Raw genomic sequence first — 12025 nt, forward strand, 5'->3', positions numbered from 1 at the left:
TTTTTTTTAAACAAGCACCTTGTTTTGACAAGTAGCAATAAATCACTGATAATCGATTAGGGGGGAATCAGGTTGTAAGTGATGTTGAAACTAACAACTAAACAAAACACATGGAAATGGGAGATATCTTTTACCTCACTGGTTAGAGGACAACCTGCAGAAGACAGTCAGCTACATCTTGGAGCGATACATTTAAATGTAGGGGTCGCTAAACAAAGGAACACAACACTTATTTGTCATAACTCATCGATATCATGTTGAAATCAATTGTGTGACAGAAGGGAGATGAGGTTGCACGTCATGTTAAAACTAACAGCTCAAAAACCACATGGAATCTGGGAATAATGTGTACATCACTGGTGAGAGGACAATTTGTAGAAAACAGATCGCTACATTTTGAAGTGGTGCATTTTGATTCCAGTGGGTCACCAACGTGGTAAGTGTAACAACTTTTTTGTTAGTCACTTTTTGTTAAATCACATAAATAGTACTCTTTCAATTCAGAGCCTGGATTTTCCCCCTGAGGATAATATCCATATCATGTTGAAATCAATAGAATAGGGGACAAACGTTTAGGGTTCTACATTGGGACATCATTAAAATACTCCTACTACAATGTTAAAATAATTCTACATTGTGACATTAGTTCATTGATATCATGAAACAACTCCTTCATGTATGTATTTTCTGATATTTGATCAGAGATATTTTATCAGATTATCTCTGGTCACAGCTTTGAGGGTTCTCTCCTGTGTGTGTTCTCTGGTGTTTAGTCAGACCCCCAGACTCAGTAAAACTCTTCCCACACTGATCACAGCTACTTGGTTTCTCTCCTGTGTGTGTTCTCTGGTGTTTAGTCAGACCCCCAGACTCAGTAAAACTCTTCCCACACTGATCACAGCTATCGGGTTTCTCTCCTGTGTGTATTCTCTGGTGCACTGTCAGTTCTCCAGATCGACCAAAACTCTTCCCACATTGATCACAGCTATAAGATTTCTCTCCAGTGTGTGTTATCTTGTGTTGAGTCAGAATGTTAGATGTAATAAAACTCTTCCCACATTGATCACAGCTATAAGATTTCTCTCCTGTGTGTGTTCTCTGATGAATTTTAATGCCTGATTAGGTGAATCTCTTCCCACAGTCAGAGCAGCAGTGAGTTCTCTTCCCTGTGGGTCTCTGCTGGTGTTTCTTGAGGAGTTCTGATCTGGAGAGACTCTTCTCTGCCTTGTCAGCTTCATGGTCCCGCCTCTCTCCTGTGTGAATGACAAAGTCAGACAGATGGTTAAAGGCCCACAACAGCAGAAGTCCACTGTTTATTTGAGGTAAAAGGTGATGCCCAGATCATACCCATGAAGTTGTACAACAATTGACATCTGTTAAATTATTTGACAATTAAGACAGTCAACTTTGCAACAATCATATTTTGTCTTGTTTTCACATTAGTAGTAACTAGAAATAAGGTATTAAAATTGTTGAAACTCTAAGCAGTGTACCAGACGACTTTTGGTCTCCAATATTGGCCCCTTTCTGTGTTTAATAAAATTGCAACACGAGGGCAATGCACATGCAATTTGGTTGTAGAAACTCCTCCCTGCTAATGAGGAAACCACTAGTTATGGATGTAGTATATCTGCTAATGAGGAAACCACTAGTTATGGATGTAGTATATCTGGTAATGAGGAAACCACTAGTTATGGATGTAGTATATCTGCTAATGAGGAAACCACTAGTTATGGATGTAGTATATCTGCTAATGAGGAAACCACTAGTTATGGATGTAGTATATCTGGTAATGAGGAAACCACTAGTTATGGATGTAGTATATCTGGTAATGAGGAAACCACTAGTTATGGATGTAGTATATCTGCTAATGAGGATACCACTAGTTATGGATGTAGTATATCTGGTAATGAGGAAACCACTAGTTATGGATGTAGTATATCTGGTAATGAGGAAACCACTAGTTATGGATGTAGTATATCTGCTAATGAGGAAACTACTAGTTATGGATGTAGTATATCTGGTAATGAGGAAACCATTAGTTATGGATGTAGTATATCTGGTAATGAGGAAACCACTAGTTATGGATGTAGTATATCTGGTAATGAGGAAACCACTGGTTATGGATGTAGTATATCTGGTAATGAGGAAACCACTAGTTATGGATGTAGTATATCTGGTAATGAGGAAACCACTAGTTATGGATGTAGTATATCTGGTAATGAGAAAACCACTAGTTATGGATGTAGTATATCTGCTAATGAGGAAACTACTAGTTATGGATGTAGTATATCTGGTAATGAGGAAACCACTAGTTATGGATGTAGTATATCTGGTAATGAGGAAACCACTAGTTATGGATGTAGTATATCTGGTAATGAGGAAACCACTAGTTATGGATGTAGTATATCTGGTAATGAGGAAACCACTAGTTATGGATGTAGTATATCTGGTAATGAGGAAACCACTGGTTATGAGGAAACCACTAGTTATGGATGTAGTATATCTGGTAATGAGGAAACCACTAGTTATGGATGTAGTATATCTGGTAATGAGGAAACCACTAGTTATGGATGTAGTATATCTGCTAATGAGGAAACTACTAGTTATGGATGTAGTATATCTGGTAATGAGGAAACCACTAGTTATGGATGTAGTATATCTGGTAATGAGGAAACCACTAGTTATGGATGTAGTATATCTGGTAATGAGGAAACCACTGGTTATGGATGTAGTATATCTGGTAATGAGGAAACCACTAGTTATGGATGTAGTATATCTGGTAATGAGGAAACCACTAGTTATGGATGTAGTATATCTGGTAATGAGAAAACCACTAGTTATGGATGTAGTATATCTGCTAATGAGGAAACTACTTGTTATGGATGTAGTATATCTGGTGATGAGGAAACCACTAGTTATGGATGTAGTATATCTGGTAATGAGGAAACCACTAGTTATGGATGTAGTATATCTGGTAATGAGGAAACCACTAGTTATGGATGTAGTATATCTGGTAATGAGGAAACCACTAGTTATGGATGTAGTATATCTGGTAATGAGGAAACCACTAGTTATGGATGTAGTATATCTGGTAATGAGGAAACCACTGGTTATGAGGAAACCACTAGTTATGGATGTAGTATATCTGGTAATGAGGAAACCACTAGTTATGGATGTAGTATATCTGGTAATGAGGAAACCACTAGTTATGGATGTAGTATATCTGCTAATGAGGAAACTACTAGTTATGGATGTAGTATATCTGGTAATGAGGAAACCACTAGTTATGGATGTAGTATATCTGGTAATGAGGAAACCACTAGTTATGGATGTAGTATATCTGGTAATGAGGAAACCACTGGTTATGGATGTAGTATATCTGGTAATGAGGAAACCACTAGTTATGGATGTAGTATATCTGGTAATGAGGAAACCACTAGTTATGGATGTAGTATATCTGGTAATGAGAAAACCACTAGTTATGGATGTAGTATATCTGCTAATGAGGAAACTACTAGTTATGGATGTAGTATATCTGGTGATGAGGAAACCACTAGTTATGGATGTAGTATATCTGGTAATGAGGAAACCACTAGTTATGGATGTAGTATATCTGGTAATGAGGAAACCACTGGTTATGGATGTAGTATATCTGGTAATGAGGAAACCACTAGTTATGGATGTAGTATATCTGGTAATGAGGAAACCACTAGTTATGGATGTAGTATATCTGCTAATGAGGAAACCACTAGTTATGGATGTAGTATATCTGCTAATGAGGAAACTACTAGTTATGGATGTAGTATATCTGGTAATGAGGAAACCACTAGTTATGGATGTAGTATATCTGGTAATGAGGAAACCACTAGTTATGGATGTAGTATATCTGGTAATGAGGAAACCACTGGTTATGGATGTAGTATATCTGGTAATGAGGAAACCACTAGTTATGGATGTAGTATATCTGGTAATGAGAAAACCACTAGTTATGGATGTAGTATATCTGGTAATGAGGAAACCACTAGTTATGGATGTAGTATATCTGCCTGGAGCAAACATTTGTGAGCAAAGATTTTAGTTTTTCACAATGTATTCTGAATATTACAGCACAAGATCAGGAGTGCTACTCAAGGAAACTCACATTAAGCTCTGTGTCTATTCACTACTTCACCACCGTGGGGGAAACTCAGGGGAGTTCTCATAGGCTGACAGCAAAAATAGCCTCCATTTACAGGTTGCTTTTAAGTGCATTTCACATTAAATATGGATTATAATTGTAGGGCTCGCTTGAATCACCTGCTTAATATGTTTGTGTTATTGTCGCAAATCAACTACTTTATACTTAAACACTTCAACCAGTAAAATGCTATTTGGCTAGCTTTGCCATCAGCCTGACAATAAGGGTTTGTACACTAAGTGTTTAACCAATTGGCCCATAACTTCACCTAACAATAACAGAGATCTACTGTAGGACCCATAACTTCACCTAACAACAACATAGACCTACTGTAGGACCCATAACTTCACCTAACAACAACATAGACCTACTGTTGGACCCATAACTTCACCTAGCAATAACACAGACCGACTGTAGGACCAATAACTTCACCTAACAACATAAACCTACTGTAGGACCCATAACTTCTTCTAACAACAACATAGACCTACTGTAGGACCCATATCTTCACCTAATAACATAAACATACTGTAGGACCCATAACCTCATCAAAAATCAACATAGACCAACTGTAGGACCAAATTTAATCATATAATTGGCCTATAGTAATCTGTACTTAATATTATAATGGCCTATAGTAATCTGTACTTAAGCCTATAATGGCCTATAGTAATCTGTATTAATCTTATAATGGCCTATAGTAATCTGTATTAATCTTATAATGACCTATAGTTATCTGTATTAATCTTATAATGGCCTATAGTTATCTGTACTTAATCCGATAATGGCCTATAGTAATCTGTATTAATATTATAATGGCCTATAGTAATCTGTATTAATATTATAATGGCCTATAGTAATCTGTATTAATATTATAATGGCCTATAGTAATTTGTATTAATATTATAATGGCCTATAGTAATCTGTATTAATCCGATAATGGCCTTATAGCAATCTGTATTAATATTATAATGCCTATAGTAATCTGTATTAATATTATAATGGCCTATAGTAATCTGTATTCATATTATAATGGGCTATAGTAATCTGTATTAATATTATAATGGCCTATAGTAATCTGTATTAATATTATAATGACCTATAGTAATCTGTATAAAGTATAGTCGCGCCACCAATATAATTGATCCAAGGAACTAGAGGGGAGGGGAAACCCCCCCTCGAGGAAAGAACTTAGATTTGGAAACAATGGTGGAGTAAAGCTGAGGGGATATGGTTATTAGCATAAAGGGGGGGGACTATGACACTTGTATAAGCATGAAACTGTATAATAGGACTGAGACTGAGTCCGGCAGTTGCTCCATGGACCAGCTCGGCTTGTTACTTTGTAATAAAGTCTATTTGGGGAATGACAGAATATTTCCACGACAGTTTATAAACATTGGAGTAAAAAAGTGCTTATTTGGGGTTCTGATGGGGAATGACAGTTTTTTTATTTTACCCCTTTTTCTCCCCAATTTCGTGGTATCCAATTGGTAGTAGTCTTGTCTCATCGCTGCAACTCCCTTACGGATTCGGGAGAGGCGAAAGTCGAGAGCCATGCGTCCTCCGAAACACAACCCAACAAAGCCATGCTTCTTGACACAATGCACATCCAACCCGGAAGCCAGCCACACCAATGTGTCGGAGGACACCGTACACCTGGCGACCTGGTCCCATGGGCCTCCCGGTCGTGGCCAGCTGCGACAGAGCCTGGGCACGAACCCAGAATCTCTGGTGGCACAGCCAGCACTGCGATGCCTTAGACCACTGCACCACCCGGGAGGCCTGGGGTATGACAGTTGAACTCATCTCATGAGGCATGTGTTATATTCTTCAAATACCAATGGCTATAAATAAATCATTTAAAAAGTCTAAATATGGATGTAGCTATTGCAGATTTCCCCTTTAACACCAAACATCAGTTCAACAACTGCAGAGTTTGTGCCTCTGTATTTAAGACAGTACTTACTAGTGTTAATCAGGGAACGGTTTCTCAAAACCATCTTATTGCTAAGTTCACCGTTAGAACCATTGGACGCCTTAAGATGCGTTTGGGAAACCGGGCCCAGATATCCAGTTTCCTCCTCTTCTTCTTCCTCCTCCTTTTTGGATGTGACAGTCATCTCCCCCTCCTCCTCTTTCACTCCAAAAAATGCTTCCCCCTCTCCTTTTACTGTAACATCCTCCTCTTCTTTAACTGAAACGTCTTTCTCTTCTTCTTTCACTGTAACAGCCTCACCCTCTACTTGTTTTTGTATTGAAACAGCCTCGTCTTCCTCCTCCGCTTTGACGAGAGCTGCTTTCTCCGTCCAGCAGACCTCTTCTTTAGCAGGAGGAAAGTAGCTTAGTGAACTCATGGTCGGGAATGTTAGCTAACAGTTAGCTAGCTAGGCTAATGCTAACTTAACCAGCCCGCTAGCTGACCAATAACAACAACACTGTAAAAATGAAATTCAATCTGATAACTAACTAGACCACAGAAGTGAGTTTAAAACACAGTTGCTAATATACACTAAAGCGTCTAAAGAGCTGTATTGGTTCGGCTATTTTGTCTAGCAAGCTACCGAGGTGGCTGAATAACTGTTGCTACTGTTGAAAGAAGCGTTCCGTCCACTACATTATACGTCACACCAACAGCATTACCTTAAATTCCCAGATCGCCATCTGCTGACAGGAGTGGGTAACGCTGTTGAGTAAAATGTTTATTTTATTTTCAGTTAAAGGGTAGGAAGCATGAGTTTTTACTCACCAGTGTAACAACACAGTGTGGTCAAAAACTTAGAAACCTAGTTGTATTGAAGATCTGGTTACCTATAAGCACAACCAGTTATGTTTTTGAATTATCACATATTTATATATTTTTTATTTTAGTTTAGTTCACCTTTATTTAACCAGATAGGCCAGTTTAGAGCAAGTTCTCATTTACAACTGCGACCTGGCCAAGATAAAGCAAAGCAGTGCGACACAAACAAAAACAACAGAGTTACACATGGAATAAACAAACGTACAGTCAATTACACAATAGAAAAGTCTATATACAGTGTGTGCAAATGAGGTAAGATTAAGGAGGTAAGGCAATAAATAGGCCGTAGTGACGAAGTAATTACAATTTAGCAATTAAACACTGGAGTGATAGATGTGCAGAAGATGGATATGCAAGTAGAGATACTGGGGTGCAAAGGAGCAAAACAATAAATAACAATATGGGGATGAGGTACAGTTGAAGTCGGAAGTTTACATACACCTTAGCCAAATACATTTAAACTCAGTTTTTCACAATTCCTGCCATTTAATCCTAGTAAAAATTCCTTGTCTCAGGTCAGTTAGGTTTAACACTTTATTTTAAGAATGTGAAATGTCAGAATAATAGTAGAGAGAATTATTTATTTCAGCTTTTATTTCTTTCATCACATTGCCATTGGGTCAGAAGTTTACATACACTCAATTAGTATTTTGTTAGCATTGCCTTTTAAATTGTTTAACTTGGGTCAAACGTTTCGGGTAGCCTCCACAAGCTTCCCACAATAAGTTGAGTTGGATGAATCTTGGCCCATTCCTTCTGACAGAGCTGGTGTAACTGAGTCAGGTTTGTAGGCCTCCTTGCTTGCACACGCTTTTTCAGTTCTGCCCACAAATTTTCTATAGGATTGAGGTCAGAGCTTTGTGATGGCCACTCCAATACCTTGACTTTGTTGCCCTTAAGCCGTTTTGCCACAACTTTGGAAGTGTGCTTGGGGTCACTGTCCATTTGACCCAATGTAAACTTCTGACCCACTGGAATTGCGATACAGTGAATTATAAGTGAAATAATCTGTCTGTTAACAATTGTTGGAAAAATTACTTGTGTTGTGCACAAAGCAGATGTCCTAACCAACTTGCCAAAACTATAGTTTCTTAAGAAGAAATGTATGGAGTGGTTGAAAAATGAGTTTTAATGACTCCAACCTAAGTGTATGTAAACTTCCTACTTTAACTGTTTACAGATGGGCTATGTATAGGTGCAGTGATCTGTGAGCTGCTCTGACAGCTGGTGCTTAATTAAAGTTAGTGAGCGAGATATGAGTCTCCAGCTTCAGTGATTTTGAAATTCGTTCCAGTCATTGGCAGCAGAAAACTGGAAGGAAAGGCGGCCAAAGAGATGTTGGCTTTGGGGATGACCAGTGAAATATACCTGCTCAAGCTCGTGCTACCGGTTGGTGCTGCTATGGTGACCAGTGAGCTGAGATAAGGCGGGCTTTACCTATGTATTAATTTATGTATTAATATGTATTAATTTATTTCGGGATTCTAGGTAAACCACAGCAGATTTATGGAGAATTGCTGTCGGTGAGTTGAAAATTGAATGGTCCTGGCATAGAAATGTATAAAGTTGACATTACATCATAAACCCGAATTAACAATGTCCACTGAGAAAGCCCACGACCCCTTGGCTAAGAATGATGTGAATAATCAAGTCAATAAACGTTGGGTAGTTAGTTAGAATATAGTTAATATACTGGTAAGTTTGATGTATAAGTAGCCAACTAACGTTAGGTAGCTACAGTTGAAGTCAGAAGTTTACATACACTTTAGCCAAATACATTTAAACTCAGTTTTTCACAATTCCTGACATTTAATCCTAGTAAAAATTCCATGTCTTAGGTCAGTTAGGATCACCACTTTATTTTAAGAATGTGAAATGTCAGAATAATAGTAGAGAGAATGATTTATTTCAGCTTTTATTTCTTTCATCACATTCCCAGTGGGTCAGAAGTTTACATACACTCAATTAGTATTTGGTAACATTGCCTTTAAATTATTTAACTTGGGTCAAACGTTTCTGGTAGCCTTCCACAAGCTTCCCACAATAAGTTGGGTGAATTTTGGCCCATTCCTCCTGACAGAGCTGGTGTAATGGAGACAGTTTTGCAGGCCTCCTTGCTCACACACGCTTTTCAGTTCTGCCCACACATTTTCTATGGGATTGAGGTCAGGGCTTTGTGATGGCCACTCCAAGACGTTGACTTTGTTGTCCTTAAGCCATTTTGCCACAACTTTGGAAGTATGCTTGGGGTCATTGTCCATTTGGAAGACCCATTTGCGACCAAGCTTTAACCTCCTGACTGATGTCTTGAGATGTTGCTTCAATATATATTTGTGAAGTGCACCAGTCCCTCCTGCAGCAAAGCACCCCCACAACATGATGCTGCCACCCCCGCGCTTCACGGTTGGGATGGTGTTCTTCGGTTTGCAAGCCTCCCCCTTTTCCTCGAAACATAACAATGGTCATTATGGCCAAACAGTTCTATTTTTGTTTCATCAGACCAGATGACATCTCTCCAAAAAGTACAATCTTTGTCCCCACGTGCAGTTGCAAACCATAGTCTGACTTTTTTATGGCGGTTTTGGAGCAGTGGCTTCTTCCTTGCTGAGCGGCCTTTCAGGTTATGTTGATATTGGGGGGTCATTTTACTGTGGACATAGATACTTTTGTACCTGTTTCCTCCAGCATCTTCACAAGGTCCTTTGCTGTTGTTCTGGGATTGATTTGCACTTTTCGCACCAAAGTACGTTCATCTCATCTCTTCCTGAGCGGTATGACGGCTGCGTGGTCCCATGGTGTTCATACGTGCGTACTTGTTTGTACAGATGAACATGAACCAGACTTGTGAAGGTCCACCATTTTTTTCCTGAGGTCTTGGCTGATTTATTTAGATTTTCCCATGATGTCAAGCAAAGAGGCACTGAGTTTGAAGGTAGGCCTTGAAATACATCCACAGGTACACCTCCAATTGACTAAAATGATGTCAATTAGCCTATCAGAAGCTTCTAAAGCCATGACATTATTTTCTGGAATTTTCCAAGCTGTTTAAAGGCACAGTCAACTTAGTGTATGTAAACTTCTGACCCACTGGAATTGTGATACAGTGAATTATAAGTGAAATAATCTGTAAACAATTGTTGGAAAAACTACTTGTGTCATGCACAAAGTAGATGTCCTAACCGACTTGTCAAAACTATAGTTTGTTATCAAACAATTTGTGGAGTGGTTGAAAAACAAGTTTTGATGACTCCAACCTAAGTGTATGTAAACTTCTGACTTCAACTGTAGCTGACATACTGGTACATACTGCTGTAAAGATATGCTATGCGGTTTGTAAGGACAACGTAGCCAACATATCGTTACATTGCTCAACATTCTCTTAACATTTGTCATAATTAGTTAAAGCAGTTAATTTGTATCCACTCTCTCGTCGGATTTCGGCTGCATATTTATCACAATTTTTTTCAAATCTGAAAATAGTTGAAGCACCGCCCATTTCCTGAAGAATTGCATTATGGGCCCTAAAAACACAGAAATAGTGTCCTCTGCATATATACTTCGTATTCTGGCGACTGTAGTACGACATCCGGTAACTTTTGGCATACTAACTATATCCATACTATGACAAATAAGCATAATATATAGTATGGTTAGTATGAGTATTCGAACACAGCTCAAGTCTCTGTGCAGCCATTTTGTTTCTGTTTTAAAACTAGGTTGCTCCTTTAAAAAAGCCACACAATCAACCAACCAATCTGCAGTCCAAACAATAACAAAGCTGTAATTCCACCACTGTTTTGGTAATAAGATGATGGATGGGGCTGGAAAAATGTAACTAATTTCAAATTCATAGATAGACCTATGGATGCAAGGACTGATCATCCATGATATCAACATTATAGTGTTAACCATGTTGAGGCTATACAGTGTTGGTTTACATTGTTTCTAAACATTGGAGTAAAAAAAGCTTCTTTGGGGGTTCTGACAGGGTACAACAGTTGAACTAAGCTCATGAGGCATGTGTTATATTCTTCAAGAGTCAATGGCTATAAATACATTATTTAAAAGTCCAAATATGGATGTAGCTATTGCAGATTTCCCCTTTCACACCTCAGTTTAACAAGTGCAGAGTTTGTGCCTCTGTTTTTAAGACAGTACTTACGAGTGTTAATCAGGGCATGTTCATCGTTAGCACCATTGGACGCCTTATGATGCCCTTGGGAAACCGGGCCCAGATATCCAGTTTCTTCCTCGTCTTCCTTCTTCGATGTGACAGTCATCTCCTCCTCCTCCTCTTTCACTCCAAAAACTGCATCCTCCTCCTCCTTCACTCTGAACGTGTCTTCCTCTTCTTTTACTGTAACATCCTCCTCCTCTTTCACTCTGAACACGTCTTCCTCTTCTTTCACTGTAACGTCTTTCTCTTCTTCTTTCATGGTAACAGCCTCACCCTCTACTTGTTTTTGTATTGAAACAGCCTCGTCTTCCTCCTCCTCTTTGACGAGAGCTTCTTTCTCCGTCCAGCAGACCTCCTCTTCTTTAGCAGGAGGAGAGTAGCTTAGTGAACTCATGGTCGAGATGTTAGCTAGCTAGGCTAATGGTAACTTAACCAGCCCGCTAGCTGACTAATAACAAAAACACCGTAAATATGAAATTAAATCGGATAACTAACTAGACGACAGAAGTGGTTTTAAAACACAGTGGCTAATATACACTAAAGCATCTAAAGAGCTTTATTGGTTCGACTATTTTGTCTAGCAAGCTACCGAGGTGGCAGAATAACTGTTGCTACTGTTGAAAGAAGAGTTCCGTCCACTAGATTATACGTCACACTAACAGCATTGTCTTAAATTCCCACACCGCCATCTGCTGACTGGAGTGGGTAACGCAGTTGAGTAAAATGTATATTTTATTGTCAGACAAGTTAAAGTGTAGGAAGCATGAGTTTTTACTCACCAGCGTAACAACACAGTGTGTTTAAAGACTTAGTAAGCTAGTTGTAGTCACGATATGGTTACCTATAAGTACAAACAGTTATGTTT

At 38.7% G+C, this 12025-nt stretch overlaps 1 protein-coding gene across 1 annotated transcript; it reads right to left on the bottom strand.

Annotated features, from left to right (window-relative positions):
- Positions 1-920: 920 nt before the first annotated feature.
- On the bottom strand, positions 921-11300 carry LOC123732918 (zinc finger protein 22-like). Its single transcript, XM_045712238.1, has 2 exons — positions 11146-11300; positions 921-1253 (listed from the first exon to the last, which is right to left on the bottom strand). Exons 1-2 carry the CDS (start codon positions 11261-11263, stop codon positions 1120-1122), a joined length of 252 nt encoding a protein of 83 aa, XP_045568194.1. The 5' UTR covers positions 11264-11300; the 3' UTR covers positions 921-1119.
- Between the last annotated feature and the right edge of the window lie 725 nt (positions 11301-12025).

This window comes from Salmo salar, chromosome ssa02 (assembly GCF_905237065.1).
Source record: "Salmo salar chromosome ssa02, Ssal_v3.1, whole genome shotgun sequence".
Lineage (NCBI taxonomy): Eukaryota > Metazoa > Chordata > Actinopteri > Salmoniformes > Salmonidae > Salmo > Salmo salar.